Source organism: Peromyscus californicus, unplaced genomic scaffold, assembly GCF_007827085.1.
Source record: "Peromyscus californicus insignis strain IS unplaced genomic scaffold, ASM782708v3 Scaffold_5__1_contigs__length_169319896, whole genome shotgun sequence".
Lineage (NCBI taxonomy): Eukaryota > Metazoa > Chordata > Mammalia > Rodentia > Cricetidae > Peromyscus > Peromyscus californicus.
The window spans coordinates 41,744,467-41,763,471 of NW_026294573.1; the positions used below are offsets into that span (position 1 = coordinate 41,744,467).

Below are 19,005 nucleotides of genomic sequence, written 5' to 3' on the forward strand. Positions count from 1 at the left end.
CAGTGGCCAGGCAGGAAGTATAGGCAGGACTAACAGAGAGGAGAATTGAGAGAACAGGAAGCTGGGTGAGAGAGACACTGCCAGCCGCCATCAGGATAAGGAAGATGTAAAGTACTGGTAAGCCACAAGCCACGTGGCAAGGTATAGATTAACAGAAATGGATTAATTTAAGCTGTAAGAACAATTAGCAAGAAGCCTGCCACGGCCATACAGTTTGTAACCAATATAAGTCTCTGTGTTTACTTGATCGGGTTTGAGCGGCTTGGGACTGGCAGGTGAGAGAGATTTGTCCTGACTGTGGGCCAGTCAGGAAAACTCAAGCTACAGGTGAGCTCAATGAAAGAAATGGTTTTACATGAATGCATTTTCTCTCTTTATTGTGTTTCTCCATTGTGATTTTTCTTTCAATTGGGCTATCTATACTTATCAACAAAGACATGTTTTGGTTTCTACAAACAGACAAGGGTTACTGAAACTATTAGTCTTTGCTTTAGCGGACAGACTAAAACTGTTTAACATGTAATCAGAATGATCAACATTTGTCTGATGTAGTGATTATTTGCAACAAATCAATATAAAATAGAGTAAAATTAAATGAGAGCTAATCATAGTAAACACCTAATAGGCAAAGTAATGAATACTTTTACATATATCCTACCATAATTATTCAATGTATTCATTAACTTTTCTTTAAGAGCCAGCATCACTACATTGCCCAGATTTGGCTCCAAACTCCTAGGCTCAAGTGATCCCCTGTCTCAGCCTATCTAATAGTTGGGGTTAAAGGAAAAAATAACTGCACCTAACTACTTTAATTTTAAAACTATGGGGAAGAGAATAGTGTATAAGAGAAAACTCTAAAAACATGGTAATCAATTCCCCCCAAAGTCTCAGTATTATAACTAAGCATCATCTAAACTAGTAACACACATGTAGAAATAATTTTGGCAAAACATCTTTATTCTTCTTGGTCCACAACTCTCCAGCTGCTTCTTTCAATACCAGATTATTCCTGAGAGACACTCATTCCAATATAGTTACACTGCAGGAAACAGAAAGTTACCTATAAGATATCTGCCTTCTAGTGAAGGCCAATACCATGTTAATGCATTGGCTTAATTTAAACATTTTTACATTCTCCTTCACTTTTGTTCAAGAAGATCATCGTGTAAAAATAAATATTAGTACATAAACACCTATAATAAATTTGAAGCTCTAATATAGGCATTTTTATATATGTAAATATAGAATACCATGTATTACTGGTAATTACTGATAAAACTAAAAACAGTTAAAAAAAATAGTCCTCACTGTCTTGCTAATTTCTTTTACATTAAGAGAGCACATCAGCAAGTCAGAAAATAAGTTCAAGAATACTTAAATAGTGATTTTTCAAGGTTAACTGAAGGATGCATTTTAATATAGAAATAGCATTTGAGGGTGAGATCGTTTAGCAGGTAAAGGCACTTGCTCCCAACTCTGAATTTGACTTCCCATGTCCCACAACACTAAAAAGAAAACCAGCTCTACAAGTGGTCCTCTGACTACCTCATGGGTGAGCTATGTTACAGACACACACACACACACACACACACACACACACACACACACACAAATTATTACATTTCCCTCCCCTCGAAAACAAACACCATTTGATCACCAGATAGCTACAGAGCAGTTATTAATTGCTAAAGAACAGAAGAGAATGACTTCTTCCTACCAATTAGTAACAGCGCCATGTCGTCAATCAAGAACAGTGACAGCAGCAATCAAAGGATCCTCTCAGTAATCCCTTCAGTCCAGAATCCCCTCTGAAAGTCTTTAGTATGTAAAAGACTCAGTAATTCTAAATCATAGCCTGCCTATCAAGTAACAGGCTATCTAGAGAAAACACTGTTTTAAGTTATAAATCCACCAAAATCAAACAAACTAGAAAAAAGAAATTCATTCTTAAACTTCAGGCTTTTAGAATGAAATGTTCATGTCCTCCCCAAAATTCATGTTAAAACTTTAACTCCTAGTATGATATATAGTGCTTTCTGACATAATTACATTTAGATGAAGCCATAAGAGTCCCATGATTGGATTAGTGTTCTCACAAGCTATCTAAGAAAGTAGAGCTCTGCTTCTCTTCTAGCACGAAGACTTTCAAGAAGGCAGTAAAGCCAGGGGGAAGCCCTCACTAGGAAGTGAGTGTCTTGGTGCCTTCATCTTAGACTTCTCTCAACCTCCATGAAGCTCAAAAGTACATGGTTGTGTTTAAGCTACCCAGTATACCACATTCTGTGACAACAACCTAACTGATGAGGTAAAGTTTGCATCAAAGAAAAATCTGTCATTAGTTTAATTCAGGCTTTTGAACTGGCCAACTGACACCTAGGAATTGAAAATTTATGTTATATAAATTAAATTACCTTAGTAAAGTTTAACCATATTATCAGTGTTTAAGTAATGTAGCAGCCACCATTTTTCCAACTAAATGTGCCCAGAAAAAGATACAATATACTTTTAATCAGTCTACATGGAAATTGGGAGTTTGTTGTCATTTCTACTTAAAATACTGTATGTCTAATGACATCTATACACAAAAGTATACTTTCTACATTAGTTGTGTGTGTAATTAGGAAAAATACTAACACCAATACAGACACTGAAAGTTCTTTTGTGTATACGGGGTATATATTTTCTGGAGCTGGATATTTATATTGATATATATATATATATATATATATATATATATATATATATATATGAGATATATATATAGATATATCTATATATATCTATATATATATGTGTGTGTGTGTGTGTATCAATATAAAATAGGATCATTACATCCATTTACATCAGATTTTGTTTTTTAAACATGGTCTAATGACTGAAGCAGGAATAGTAACTTATTTAATTTACCATGAATTTTTATACTAAAAAGTTTATCATTTTAAAGAAATACAATTTGTATCTTTCTAAACACTAAAATTTTTCTTTTGTCTCTTTTTAATATTTTGTGATCTACAATTATCTTTTTTCCTTTGAGATACACCAGATTCTGAATTAAGAAGCAAAACACATGGTAATTTAAATTTCCATTCTAAATTTAAGAGTCATATGAGCTCTTGTCAACAAAAGACCAAATTTACTATAATTATGGATTATTTACACTAAAACAAAATAAGAAATCAATATGTAAATGTAATGTTTGTTGTAGCTAATGCAGCCAGCAATGACAGATTAGGTTCAAATAGCAATCAGTTTGAAAATCTGGCACATATGTAAATGAGCTAAGGCCTTGATGTTTACATATGATTGTATTTCATTGAGGATTTTAAAACTGTCTTGGGAACAGCATAAAAAATAAAATGTTAATCTATCCACTATAAATATGACGAGCTATTATCATAACCAAAACTCGGTTTTGCTCCTGTCCAACTAAACTAACATGATACTAATAATTCTGAGCTGAAGATTACCTCATTCTTAATTAACACTCCGCTACAGTTGTTAACATCCTCCAAGACACCATGTTATCATCACCACAAGTTCTGTAACAATCTTAAAACCATGTTTAACAAAGGTTGGCCTCTTAGTCTGCAGCTACTTTTAATTGCTTTCTTTGTTGGCAATTAAATATGTCTAGATAAACAAATATTTCATTTTACATAATTCCTAATAACGTTTTTCAAGATAATTTCAAAGTCCAGGTGGCCTTATGCTTATAATTACTGTTTATCAATACAGTAATATTTTGGATTCAACAAATGTCTCAACCAAAGTATCTAAGATTAATCAAAACATGGTAATTAGTGGTGATATTGATACATTGAGATCTACACCAAGTAGAAAATAACAAAACTGTATAACCATAATTCCATTTGTTGAGGAAAATTTTTTTTAAAAAAGCACATTTGCATGTATTGATTTTCTTGCTTTGGGAATCAGTGAACAACTTTCTGGCTGTCCATTAAATAAGTTCTTGTCATAAAGAATACCTGCAGCTCTTTTTCAAAGTGTGATGCTAACAAGCAAATCTCTATCAATAGGCAGTAAACTGTATAAATGGATTTGGTACATCACTCCAATTAGATGTGCTGTGATCATCATTGAGGCTTTAATTGGAGACAGGTTGCGTTTTTCATCCAGAATGTCATTTTCTTAAAATGAGCTGCTTTTAAAGGACTTCTTATTAAAAACATTTACCAATACAATACCTTAAAATCTTACTTTAAAAAGTCTAATAATAATGTTAATTAAAATTAAACTTATGTACTTAAAATTCTGACTGTATCAATTTATTCCTGAGGAATGACAAGTTATTTTAAGAATCATATCAAATCATGCATTGTTCTGACTGTAACACTAGTTTCTTAAAATATTTTTGGAAATAAATATCATTTGTGAAAGCAGAGGTCTAGGAATGTGATCAATATGACTGTGATTCTTTGAAACTGACATTTTGGTCTATTTTTTTAAGTATTTCATATATGTTTGAGTTGTTCAAACCTTCTATAGCTTACAAAAATCGGTAAATAAATTTGATAGACAATTAAGACTAGTCTATTTTTCTTTGTAATTTTGTTAAATTTTGCTGACTTGAACACACAAGTCCACAATTATTGTATATTCTTGGAAAATTGTTCCTCAGTCTTATTTGCCTTAAAATGAAGCTGAGATATTATTAACATTATTATAGTACATTCTTTTAGGTAATATTAGCCTGGAATACTTAAGGCATAATTTCCTTCTTATTTTCTATTTTCTCTGCTACTATCTTAAAGGAGTTTTTGGAGATCCAAATTTAGAATTTCTGTCTTGGTTTTTTGGTTTGTTGTTGCTGTTTTGTTGCTACGAAATGTTACTATGTAGCCCTAGCTGACCTAATATGAGCTAAATTGCTTCAATCTCTGCTTCTAAGACCCTGGACTAAGGAGATTGCAGGCATACACTACCACACCTGGCCAGGGCATCTGCTTTAATAAAGAAACTTAATTCTATCTTATTTATAGATATTGTTAATATACTTGATTTGTTTTGCCATTGCATGTTTTCTTTACTGTTGTTTTCCTATACTTACTTTTAAATGCCTAGCTACTGATACATTATGGTTTTTTTTTTTTCCTAGACAAATTTAGGTTGCTTTTTTTAGTTTTTACCACCATTAGTTGTGATATTGATACCTAAGCTTAGGTTTTTTTAAATATGGACTAAAGATAATCAAACTATCTACAACCGTCTTTAAAGAAGAAACTATACATGTCGTATCTCTGTCCTCACCTCACCTTTCACTTCAGGTTCCTCAATGAAAAATGTGGGTAGAAATCTACTAATGATTTACTGTAATGATTTAAGAAACATAATGTGTGCAAAGGGCTTGGCAGAGAGCCAGCCTTCATGAATGACAATTAAGTCACTTATCAAATACTTTACATTTTCTTGATATCCTTATTCTCCTTTAAGTAATACAATATATATTCTTATTCTCCTTTGAGTTTCTATTTCAGTATTTTCCATAACTTGGACTTTGTCATTGCTACTATAACTATTAAAATCCAGAACTCAGAAACATTCTCCATTTGGCCCCAATCAGCTCTCTACCTTTCCTACTGCCTCTAATCCTGCTAGCTAACTTGATTTCAATACTTTATCCTAGACTCCGATCCTACTCAGAACTGACCCTTGAAATTACCCTTAGAATTCATATGTAGAAGGCCTAAACTCCAATTTGATGCTATCTGAAATATGGTCTTAAGGAGGTAATTCAGGTCATAAGGTTGAAGCCTTAATCCAATGTGATTGGTGTTTTTATAAGAAGAAAGGAAAAAGAACAGTTCAATCACTTTTTTTTTTCCCCTGCCAAGCAAGGATACTATGAGAAGCTGGCAATCTACAAGTCAGGAAAATGCCTTCATCACAAACTGACCTGGCTTGCATTTCTATTTTGGACTACAAATCTGCAGAACTAAAATTGGGTTATTAAGTCACCCAATTTATGGTATTCTGTTACAGATGCTCCTGCAGACTAACATTCCCATACCCCTTCAGGCCACCAGGCTTTCTTTGTTTTACTTGTTTGAATTGTTCCTATTTACTGTCTTGTTCTCCTCCTATTTCAAGTAATTCTGTCTCTTAAACCTACTTCCCTTTACAACCAAGTATTCTGTGAATGTAATTTGTTTTCATTTCTAACTTACTCTTTAAAATATACCAAAATCCAATACTTAGTTCTATTTCTCAACCAAAATTTACCTTAACAAAATCAATTACTTAAATTCTCAACTAAATGACCTTTTTAGCAATTATCATGTTACTTAGGCTATGCTTCAGCATTTCATACTGTTTTCACTTGAGACTGTGTCTATGTGGGCAGATATACAGTTTTCCAAGAAAAGTGATGAGTAAGTTCTAAACACCTAACTCTGAATTACACGCAACATATAAATGAAGGCCTCTCAGAAAACTGGGGCGTGCAAGCTTGTAAAAGAAACTTCTAAGTTATCTAAACATCTTTAAAAATTGAAAGGTTGAAAACAGATTCTAGAAGAAGGTACAGTAAGAAAGATTGCTGAGAAACGTACTCTCAAGAATACCAACATTTAGAGCAAATGAGAGGGGAAATGAACCACTACAAAGGAGACAAGATGGAATAGTCTGAATTTCTGGATTAGAACAAGCAATAAAGTGTAATTAAGAAAATTATCTGAAAAGGAAAGAAATTTTTAAAGGCCTAATATCTTTAATGACTAGGCTACAAGCTCATTGAGAACAGAGCTTGTCTTTTATCTACTAATTAATAAAAACACATTGGTGAACTTAATCATTCCTATAATATAATAACATTTCCCCTTTTCTAATTTTATTATAAATTATAATTTGATTTGAAGTTGTGCCACAGATATAATGCTTCACTCCTTCAATTTATTACTGAACTCTAAATAATTTAAAATGCTTTTCAACTGTTATACAGATTATGACCAACGTCTTCACTCTTAAATTCTCAGCTTGAAATTTTGTCTAAAAATCAACTTTATACTAAAATAATTATGAACTCAATTACAGATGCTGATATAATTTATGTTGTAATTTTGGGGACCAGAAAAGAAATTGTCAATACAAAGACTCAATTACCAGGCACCCCCTAGTGGCAGTAAAATCAACAGAGGAAGGTAAGAAGACATGGAGGTAGAATTTTCTTTACAGTTCTGACCAAAACTTAAAGAAAATCATGTCAGTTAATTTAAAAACATGTTACTTTATATATGTTTTAGTAAATAACTTATAATATACTATCACTGAGAGAAAAATTCAAAGTTTTTTATAAAAGTGAATAAACATCTACAAAAATGAGCCCTGACCTTTTAGGAGGTCTCAATTAAATGCATATTAATACTTTTTCAATGCCATGAGTCTTTACATATGTCCCTTCATACTACATCATTTGTCTGTCTTTGAATATATTCTCTTTGTTCCTACTCATGAAACAACATCATTGAAATTTGGTAAAAGTCAATAAGCCAACTAAAAAACAGTTTTTCATTCCCCAATAAGCACTGAATTTCAGCAGTACTGTAGGCCCTACAAGCCTAGGGATTAATTAGTAATCGGAGGTCAGCTACATGACAATGAAGAAGACAATTTCCATCAGCCCAGCATGACATTCTAGTGACAGCAAAATCAGCAGGTGAACATAAAGACCATGAAACTCCAAAGTCCACTTGAAATTAGTTTTGAGATAATAAAAAGACTCAGAAAAACCAGTTTTGTCACTAGCACAATCAGTATATGCAGGCCATGTGCTTCATTTACTACTACTACTAAATTTAATTTGTAACTAAATACTAGATTACTATACACGTGTATTGAGTTCTATAAGAATTAAAAGCAACAATGAGTCTCTCTATCCTAAGAAAAAATTCTATGAGAACCTAAGTAGGTGTTTTTCTAGCTTTATCCTGTAGAAGTTACTGTATTTTCCTCAAACTTGTATCTTCTTTGGCAATAAGAGACTGGTATTGTATTTATTCTTTCTACTCCCTCTAATCCTTCTCCTTCAATCAAAGAAGGGCCATTCTGACTTCACTCCCCTTAAGTGTTCACAAGGAACTCAGAACCCTAAATACAGTAGATAGTACTGAGCAACAGCTCTATTCTGTTTTGATTATTTTTAATATACAGGCATTTCCAACAGATATTTCTTTGAAAGAGGATTCTACCAGGAAATCAAATGCATAATCTAAACCAAAAAGTGTGAAAACTAATACACTTAACAGTTGGCAGTAAGTTAAAGCTTCCATAAAATATTTATTATACTATACACAACTTATAAAAATTTCCCATCAAATTTTTCCTTTCAGATTTCCAGGAAAAGTAAATACCTTACCCAGCATGACTAGATGATGAAGGTGGTGGCAAGTCTGGTGTAAGGACATAAAGACTGTTGTTTTTTGGCAAGTGTAATGATTTTAAGACCGTCTGAAATAGAAAAAAAAAAAAGAAAAAATAAATGTTGACTTTGTACATTATTAATTTTTACAATTCTTGAATGTTTGGCAACTTTTAGGTTGGTCTTTCATCTTTTGGTAATTTCCTAAATATAACAGAAGAGCAGCTAAATCCAAACAATCTTATTTCCGCAATTTTTACTGCAAATTACTACAAATCTGAGCATTACAGTACAATATAAACTTTTAGCTCATTAGAGATTCATATAGATAAGAGTAAAATTAAGAGTCATTAGTTTCTCCACTGAAGTATAATCATGCTATAGCAAAAATCTGTATAGGCTTTCAGAAAATTTTAAGACCTGAAAAAAAATATAGAAAGCACCTCAAACCAGGGATCTTTAAGGGTGAGGCGCTGTAGCCTAAGAGGTTATGCAACTTGGATGTGGACTGTAGTAAGAGTTACCTAGATCACTTTATTCTGACTCTAAAGATCTTTTTTTATTAAAAAGATATGTTGAGTCATACCCATACACAAACTTATTTAAATTTTACTGTCACAAAACTCATACATTTTAGACTCCCAATCTAAAGGTAAGCACTTGCTAACATGCTTTCTGACAGCTATGCACATTAGAAAATTCATTTTCACATCATGCACTCAGAGCATGCATTTTATTCACAGAATCTTACTGCATTACACCTCTGCACCAAGACCACCCTAATCACAAAAGTGGCTAAAATAACCTAGGCATTCTAATTTTTTTTTTGGGGGGGGGGGGGTATGGGGGAGCTTATGTTTTAGTAGGATTAAAGTAATCTATATAGTTGAAAATTAGAAGGTGATAGTTTTTTGGTTTGGGGTTTTTTGTTTTTTTGGTTTTTTTTAACTAAAGATAAGGCAGGGAGCAGGGATGAAGAATATGAGTTAGGGGAGCTTTGCAATTTTAAAATGGATAATCAGAGACTGTGATCATTGAGCAAAGATTTGAAGGTGGCAAGGCAACAAATAAAAATATACAGAGAAAGCACTTGAGACAAAACAGCCAGTACAAATGTCTAAACAAATAAATAAATGTAATTTTTAAGTTAAAAAACATGGCAGAAATAATGTATTGAAGGCATGAGTTGGAGGATTGTTGGGAGCTAGAATATTAATAGAGATGAATTAAAAGATGAGAACTGTTAAGCAAAAAACAAACAACAGAAAATTGAAATGAAAAAGCTCCTGCCACTCTGAGTCCAATGTTAAAAAGCATGGAGAAATGAGTGAGGCAAAGAATGGTGAAAGATTTGTGTAGGGAAAAGGTCCAAGTAACTAGGTGGCCAAGGTAAGACTAATTTACAAGGTAGTGAAATTAGTAAGAGGGGTTGGAGACTGCTCAGCAGTTAAGTGTGCTTGCTTGCTGTTCTTGCAAAAAACCAGTTTGGTTCCCAGTACCTTGGCCAGGCTGTTCACAACCATCTGTAACTCCAGTTCCTGGGATCTAACACCCTCTTTTGGCCTCTGGAGACAGGTACACCCATAAATGCATACACAAATGCATACACATAAGCAAAAAAATAAAATAAATATATTTAAAATATTGTCTAAGTCTTAATGGAATTTAAAATTAAATTAATAAGAATTAAGACAAAGAATAATTATAAGCCAGAAGTTAACAATCATAAGGAAATGAGATGATAACTTTAGTAAGTTATCAAAGGTGATATAACCTTTTGACATAAATTCAAAGCTAAAGAAATTCTGATAGAAAAGACTGATAATGATCTAGAAGTATATTTTACAATTTATTTCAATTGTATGAGGACTGCCAAAATAAAACTAACACTAAGAAGACTACAAAGAAACAAACTTCTTAAGGAGGGTGACTTTCACTCAGAGGAAGACAGTAAAGGAAATATACATAGAAGAGTTTAATAAAAGTAACTTTGCTAATGATGGATTAGTTCCACAGCACATAGCAAAAAGCCTTATGGCACTGTAGAAGAAGGAGAAATAAGCCAGGTGTAGGATGTGTAGTCTATGAAGATTCGAGAGAGGAGTGATTTGGAAATCTCACACTCCTTACAGTGATTGACATAAACAAGTGAATGGTAGCAAAGTCAATCCTGGCAGAGTCAAAAACAAATAATGGCAAGGCTCTAAGTGTTAAGAAGCAAGGAGTGCTTAAGGAATCCTTAAATAAGGATTCCTTAATTCTGCAGATGGAGAAAAAGACACCTGGAGAAAGGTGATCTTACCCAAGCAGGCCACAGGAAGAACTTTTAACTGCTCCATGAGAGGGCCCATCTTACTAAGTGCAGTCTTAAATAAAAATAAATACCCTAATTATTTACATTAGAATGACATTTCTGTTGTATTTTACTTCTCTTCTCCTCCTTCCTCTTTATGTTGTCTATTACCCATTCAATTAACTTCACAACCTATTAATGGTTTATGGTGCATGGTTTGAAAAACAAACACCACAATACACAATTACCTATAAGAGTACAACCTACCCCAGGAGACACCAAAGATAATTTTATGTCAAATATGTAACACCTTTTTGAAATTGATATGTTCTCTCGATAATGTTAGCATGCAAACAAAGTGCATACATATATACACAGGAGAATCACCTTTACCTTTATCCTTTATTACTTTGTGGACTAAAGAAAATACTCTTAGTATTCAATCAAGTCTTTATCGTACTTTTTCTTATTCACTACCCAATGATTCTCCATTAAATGCTCCCCATCAAAACACACATGGCATGATTAAATAAAATGGACCTTTTCTTTAGGCCAATTATTCATGCACTAATCCATAAACTTTTATTTGATACTGATATACCAAGAATTCTATAAGCGCTGATGAAGAAACAGATATGGCCCCTCTTCTTATAATGTTATGGTGGAGAATCATGGGATAAGAGCCAAATGAGAAATGTCTGTTACAGAGGTAGTATAAGTCTAAAACTTAAAAGATAGAAAAAGAGCCATTTATATAAAGATTTGGAGGTAATAATGGTTCCAGAGAATTGAACGTTTTCTGTCAGGGATTGGGTAAAAAACTTAATCCTGGTTTAAAAAAAAAAATTGTTTTAAATAAGCTATAACATAGAAGATGAAGGTTTAAAAACTCAGGGGATACTGTAAAGTTGAGAAAGGAGTAAAACTGTTTCAACAAACAAGCAATATACTTCAATTTATGTTTTTAAAAGATCATTCTGGCTTCTAAGCAGGGAATGAACTAGAAGTATCCATTAGAAAGAAGCTAAGAAAACGATGGTGCAGTCCAGATAAAGATACTAACAGTCTATAGGCAACTGTAACAAAATTACTGAAAAGTAGCCTTAGTTGAGATATATTTTAGAAGTAAATCAATAGGATTTCCCAAAGTATCCTCTGTGCTATTTTGTGAGGTGTTGGGAGATTAAAAAAAAAGACTCCTGGCCACAATCTCTGCTTTACCAGTGGCTACACAAGGTTGCCACTGATTGAGGACTAGTGAAAACAACATCAGAGAGAATCGGGGTTCTCTTTAGAGCATGTTTGTTTGAGATGCCAGTAAGATACGCAAGTACAGAGTTGGATATGGTGATTGCACATCCATAATCTCAGCTCCTGGGAAGGGGAAATATACACAATGTGGCAAACTGTCATGTGTTGTTTGAGTTCATTCAAGAGGCTGGCTCAGGAAGCAGGGCTGTCCTCCACCATTTCAAACCCAAGCAGAAATGTCTCAAAGTCTTTCAAGGTCTGCGAATAGGCTGCCTCCCCTAATACTGTTAGAGAAGATAATAGCAAAACAGACCAAGAGTAAAAAATTTTGTCCTTGAAAAGAGCTAGAAGGTAAGACATTTCCAACAGGTGTTACTATTATTTATCCACAGCAGGAAAGTGCCTATAGTGAAAAAAGAGAAGCATGAAGCTCAGCTATGGGAAGCTCAGTTAGGTGGAGAAAACTCAACTGTGAGTGAGCTTCAGATGACTGCCTCGGCTTCCCTGGTCAATTTTTGCTGGGTGTTGCAAGCATCCAGTTTGATGATGTTATCTCTAACAGTTGCTATTTGTCCTTTTACTTGGAAGTCTCACCTAGGGGTGGGAGTGAGGGGACACTATGGATGGAGAACTCCAGCTAGCTGCCTTAAAGGGGCTTCCCCAGTCAATTTTCATTGGATATATTGAGTACCAAATTTGACGATGTTTTGCTTTCTTTCTATCTATCTAGCTATCATTCGCTATTTATTCTCTTACTTTGGGTTGCTAGAAACTGAAAATATGCTATTGTAGATCCTTCTCCAGACTGTACAGAACAGAAGTGAAGACAGAAAGATCTGAAGTTCAAAGACAGCTTTAGCTATGTAGTTTAAGACCAGTCTGTGCTACATGAGATCTTATCTCAAATAATCAGGAAACAGAGAAAAGAGGAAAAGGGAAAGGAGGAAGAGAAAGAGGAAGGAAAAGAAGATATGCAAATACAAGAGTTAATTGTCAATTTAAACATGTGAATTCACTGAGGTATAGTGTGGAAATATAAATTTGGAAGCAATCAAAAACTTAATAGCTTGAGAATAGAAATCCCACATGGAAGGATATATAAATAACTGGAAGTATTGTTCTAGCCAAAAGACTGTCCAAATACTAGAACTATACCTTAAGAAAATTTTCAAAATGACCATCCTTCTTTTAACAAACTACTGAAAAAGAATGTAATATTATTTTATTACCACAGGTTTCTAAATTTAAAAAAAAATCTGTATAAATGATTTCATTCTTGCTGTTTATTTCTATCAAGGTTGTTGAATTACTTATCAGCACCTTTTTAAGACCCTGTATACCAGAATAGACAAGGACGAGAAGTGAACATGAGTTAATAAAGAGCTTCCTTAGGATGTGAACAGCCCTGAGTTTCAACCTGAGGACTACATAGCACCAAGAAGCAACACACTAAGGACATGGGATAAACCTAGCTGTTTTTATATGGTGCGTGTGAGTTAAAATAGCTTTTATGTTTTTAAATGATTGGGGAGGGATCAAAAGAGCATTTCATGACATGAAATTTCATAACATTAGAATTCTGTGTCCATGAGTAAAGTTACACCAGAAAAATGTTATGCTTGCTTTTCACACATTGTCAAGGGTGCTCTCACGCTTTGGGAATAGAGCAGAATAGTAGTAATAGAGGCTGTATAAAACTTAAATATGTATTACCTGACTATACAGAAGAGGCTTGCTGACCTCTAGTATAGTACAGTACATCATTAACTGTATTAAACTTTAAAGTTTTCTTGCCTATCTGGAATTCTAGTCGATGTCTCAATGAAACATAAGACCAACTCAGTATATAAATTTTGATACTTCTATATAATTTATAAGCACAACTTACCAAAAAACATTCACAAAATAATGAAACCAAAGGATTTTACTTATGCCTGGCTGTAGAAATATAAACTCAGCAATAGTGTTAAGATTTATAATTACTTCTGCCTTAAAAACACAAAACTAACTCATTTCTTTCTCCATTCCTCTTCTCTCTCAAGAAAGAAAAGTGAAATATTTTATACATGAGTCTGGGTTTAAGGGGTCCAAAACAATAGCCACTATTACTTGAAAACTACTGTACCTTCTGTAAATTCTCAAGATATTAATTCATTCCATGCACCTGCCACTAACCAAGGAAATGAAGAAATATTCTTACCATTTAAATTTTCCAAGTTTTAAAAGTTTCCTATTATCTTTGTTCCATATGCAATACTTGGCATAAATGTACACAGTGTGTGTGACTTCTTTCAGGCCAGTAAGTAATTGGTCAGTAAATTATTATTCCAGGGCACTCACTGATACCCTAAGAGGTTTGAGAAAAAGGTAAATGCTCTCAAAAAGGTACCAACCTTCTAAAAAAAATACTTAGAAATAGAAAACCATGCCACATAGTGTTTCTATTTGCACACCTAAACTCATTTAAAACCATTATTGGTTTATATGAAATTACTTAACTTGAAAAATATCTGGGAATTAAACTAAATAGCTACTACCAAATTTACTTCTGACATATATAAATTATCTAAAACTAATCTTTCAGGACGAACATGGTAGTGCTTGCCTAAAATCCCAGCATTTGGGGGAAATAAAGAAAGGCAGGGGGACTGGAGAGATGGCTCAGTGGTTAAGAGCACTAGCTGCTCTTCCAGCACCCATATGGCAGCACACAACTGTCTGTAACTCCAGTTCCAGGGGATCTGACACCTTCACACCAATACACATAAAATAAAGTTAAAAAAAAAAAAAAGGCAGGAGGATCAGGAGTTCAAGGCCATCCTCAGCTACATAGAGAATTTAATGATCAGACTGCGCTACATTAGACCCTGTCTCATAAAACAAGCAAGCAAGCACACAAACTAAAACAACTTTTAGACATTACTGAACTAATCATATAACTTAGTTTTCTTTTATTTCTAGTCAATTAAGAAACTCACACTGTCTTCCACATCTCCAGTCTTCCAGCCTTTTAACAGCATTTTAGGCACAGGTATCTGAAGTTCATTTTCTAGAATCTGTTTAATCTCTCCTGTACAAATAAAAAGAGACCAAATATAACTAACAAGGAAACATAGTCAATCATTGACTATATCAGTATAAACATCAATATCTGGTATACAATATACAGTCAACAACATTTGACTGATGAATAAATGCTTAAAAACTCAGTACTCGAAATTTAAAATATTCTTGACCAAACAATATGATACTCCATTGAAGAACCTGGGCTTCAAAATTAATGACAAAAATATTTCACAATTATTAAATAGCTAATTATATACTTCACTTTTATAAAAACATAGCGTTCTAAAAAGAATACATATCAGTGGTTAAGAATTTGAACAGAGCCGGGCGGTGGTGGCGCACGCCTTTAATCCCAGCACTCGGGAGGCAGAGCCAGGCGGATCTCCGTGAGTTCGAGGCCAGCCTGGGCTACCAAGTGAGTCCCAGGAAAGGCGCAAAGCTACACAGAGAAACCCTGTCTCGAAAAAACCAAAAAAAAAAAAAAAAAGAATTTGAACAGAGCCGGGCGGTGGTGGCGCACGCCTTTAATCTCAGCACTTGGGAGGCAGAGGCAGGCGGATCTTTGTGAGTTCGAGGCCAGCCTGGTCTAGAGAGCGAGATTCAGGAAAGGCGCAAAGCTGCACAGAGAAACCCTGTCTCGAAAAACCTAAAAAAAAAAAAAAAAAGAATTTGAACAGAAAACAAACCAACAAACAATACTATTAGGAACATAAGTGAAATCATATTGTATGATTTGGAATAATGTAATGATTGCAAGATAGGAGCCAGCCACAAGGCAGCTCTCATATAAGCTAAGCATAAGACAGGTTCTGATATATTAATGAACCAGCCCTAAGCTGTGAGCCCTGGTAACCTGAATAATACAAAAACTGGAACTTTGGAGATGGCCCTTGATCTCACAGCAATGCTCATAAGACAGCATCTCAAGCTTCTGTACTGATTCCCACAAGCAAGGAGACTTTGAGATTGGCCACATGTGGCACTGGCAGCCTTCAAGTTTCCCAGACTATTGCTCAATTCACACATGCCTGCCTGTCAGCACTAGCTGCTGGCCAAAGCTTTCAAAGACCTTCTGGAACTTCCAACAGTGCCATCTTCTAGGCCTGCCACAGCTCAAAGGAGCTCACAGCAAATACTAGTCTCAGCTCTCAAGCTTGCTCCTGAAGCACCCTCACCCAGAGTGGGTTCCCCAGCCTGCAGCATTTCCTGTCCATCCCATTCTCCTTGGTGAGATGTCTATTTACATGAGACTACCTTAATCTTTATAATATCAAGAAATTGTAAGGAAGGTTTCTGTGGATAAACAGAACATATTCAAAAGGCAAATCTCATGTGGACATTCTAATTGCCAAGTGCCTTACAGCCCACCAGATCTGCTCCACATGAATGCCTACCATGTGCCCAGCATATGACAGGAGTAGTACATAGAGTAAAAAACGTAAGATGCCTCAGTATAAGGGAAGCACATTTTGCAAAGAAAATTTGGATTAACATTTTGCTTGGGGGAAATACAGTCACTTGCTTGTTTTTACAACTGCATCTATAAAATAGAGGATAACTTTGCCTAGTTCATCTACCCATAGGGTATGAGAATGAAACAAGAACACACACTTTAAAATAACTGAAAAAACCTGAAGGCAATATATATGATCTAGAAGACAATTTAAAATGTGTTGAAACACCACAGAGTTCCAGAAGAGGGAGAGAGGGAAACTACTGAATCAAATAGCCAAAAGCTTTATAAGGCAGACAAAACTTAAATTCAGCATGAAGTGCATGTAACTGAAACCAATCCAAAGCACAGCTGAGCTGCACAGGACAGCCAAATCAAAATGGGCAAGAATTCCATTTAGTGAAAACAAAAGACTGAAAGGCTAAAATAAAATTAAATTAAATTAAGGGAAAAAACGCTGATGAGACATGTCAAGAAAGTACAATTTTCCTACTAATTCATAAGTTCTTCTATAGGAATTAAGTCTACTAAAATTATGTATGGGCTGGCTTCAGGCACTCCACTGCTTTAAGTTGATTTGAATTTGCAAATCTTTCTTATATTTATCTGCCTATTATGGGTTGCTGCTAGTCTATAATTAAAATAACACATAATCCTATTGTTTTTATATTAAATACAAAACAACTGAATGCTAAAACTGGGGAAACAAACCAATGATGAGAAAATGAAAAGAGAAAGAATTTTATGTTACACAAGTTCCATAGAAACACCACTGCGGGGTTGGGGATTTAGCTCAGTGGTAGAGCGCTTGCCTAGCAAGCACAAGGCCCTGGGTTCGGTCCTCAGCTCTTAAAAAAAAAAAAAAAAGAAAAAGAAAAAAAGAAACACCACTGCTTAATCAGCAACACCACATCAGTCATTCATGGCTTTGAGGACTCATTTTTTACTTTAAGAAAAGACTGGGACAGTAGGATGGCTCCATGAGTAATGGTACTTGCTGTCAATACAGAAGACCAGAATTTGATGTCTGGTAGAAAGAGAAATGCCTCTGAAAAGTTGTCTTCTGATGTATACACACATGCCATGGCATGTTCACACCACATACACACGTGCACACACACACACAAACACACACACACACACCAAACTAAAATGCAATTTTTAAAAATTAAGTCCTTTTGCCGGGCGGTGGTGGCGCACGCCTTTAATCCCAGCACTCGGGAGGCAGAGCCAGGCGGATCTCTGTGAGTTCGAGGCCAGCCTGGTCTCCAAAGCGAGTTCCAGGAAAGGCGCAAAGCTACACAGAGAAACCCTGTCTCGAAAAACCAAAAAAAAAAAAAAAAAAATTAAGTCCTTTTGTGCACTCTAAGTAGTAACTAGCCATCCAAAAAATAAAAAAATAAAAAAAGGGAAGAAAGAAAATCTGGTTCAACATTGCATCTGTAGAAGCATGAATCAATCTTGGCTCCCAAAAATGTCAATGCTGACAAATACTCTGTTTATGGACAGTAGAAAGGTAAATCACATTTGTTACTTATAACACAGCCTTTCCTTTCATGGATAAAGGTGCTATTTATAGAGCTGTCCTCGTCTGGGCATATGCATCTGCAAGGCTGCCCAGTGCTTTCCTCTTAAAACTTATCTTCACCAGACACCTCTTTCTTAAACTCTTGAAAACATTCAGGCTTCCTGACTTAAAAGAAGTTCTTAGTATGAGGGAATAAAAAAAAACAAAAAGTCTTAAAGTCCACATTATTCTTTGCAAAAAACCTGGATGAGAACAAAATAAAACTAAACGCCTTTGTTCCACATGCATAGTGGAATAGAAAATAAAACCAGTTAACCAACTTTTCTCCTCTCCCTTGCTTTTCATAGTATCTAAATAATTCTGTTAGATTTCTCACTATTCTACTCCCTTTTTCTATGAGATCCACTTTGTTAGTGTCCATATGTGAGAGAAGATGTGATCTTTATCTTTCTATACTTTACTTAGTATAATGTCCTATATTTGCATCCACTTAGCCCCAGATGACAGGATTTCATTACTTTCTACCGAATATTTCCTTGTGTCTACATCATATCTTTTCCTACCTTTTTTTTTTTAATTTAAAATAAAACAATTTAAATCCTAACTTTGAAACCCTTTTTTTGTGTGTATATTGTGAGGGCAAACATGCAAAGCACACACAAAGAAGTCAGAGGTCAGCTTCACTGAAGTTTTCTCCTTTTACCCTGGCAGAAGAAACATTTTCTTTTCCTATAATATCTCTATCTGATCTTACTATTAAGGCAATGCTGGTCTCAAAAACAGATTGCAAAAATGTTTCATCTTTCTCTAATCGTAAAATATTGGCAGTATTCTGAAATATTAGACAGATTCGGTCGGGAAGCCATCTACCCTTGAAGTCTTCTTGATGGGAAGGTATGGACTTTCAGTTCAATTTACAGATTTGATGCTCACATTAAATATTTACATAAATACATATATTACAAATGCACATTATATACAAATCTTCTTAGAAGTCAATGTTATATCTTCAGTTATCTCTTTCCTTCCCAACATGA

General features: G+C 34.5%; 1 protein-coding gene across 1 annotated transcript in view; it reads right to left on the minus strand.

Moving 5' to 3' along the window:
- The window catches only part of Faf1 (Fas associated factor 1), a 347,836-nt gene that overhangs the window by 232,486 nt on the left and 96,345 nt on the right, over positions 1-19,005 (minus strand). Inside the window, exons 5-6 of the mRNA XM_052715293.1 lie at positions 14,900-14,991; positions 8,375-8,466 (exon numbers count right to left, since the gene is read on the minus strand). Coding sequence (XP_052571253.1) covers positions 8,375-8,466; positions 14,900-14,991 — 184 coding nt within the window. The remainder of the gene's footprint in view (positions 1-8,374; positions 8,467-14,899; positions 14,992-19,005) is intronic.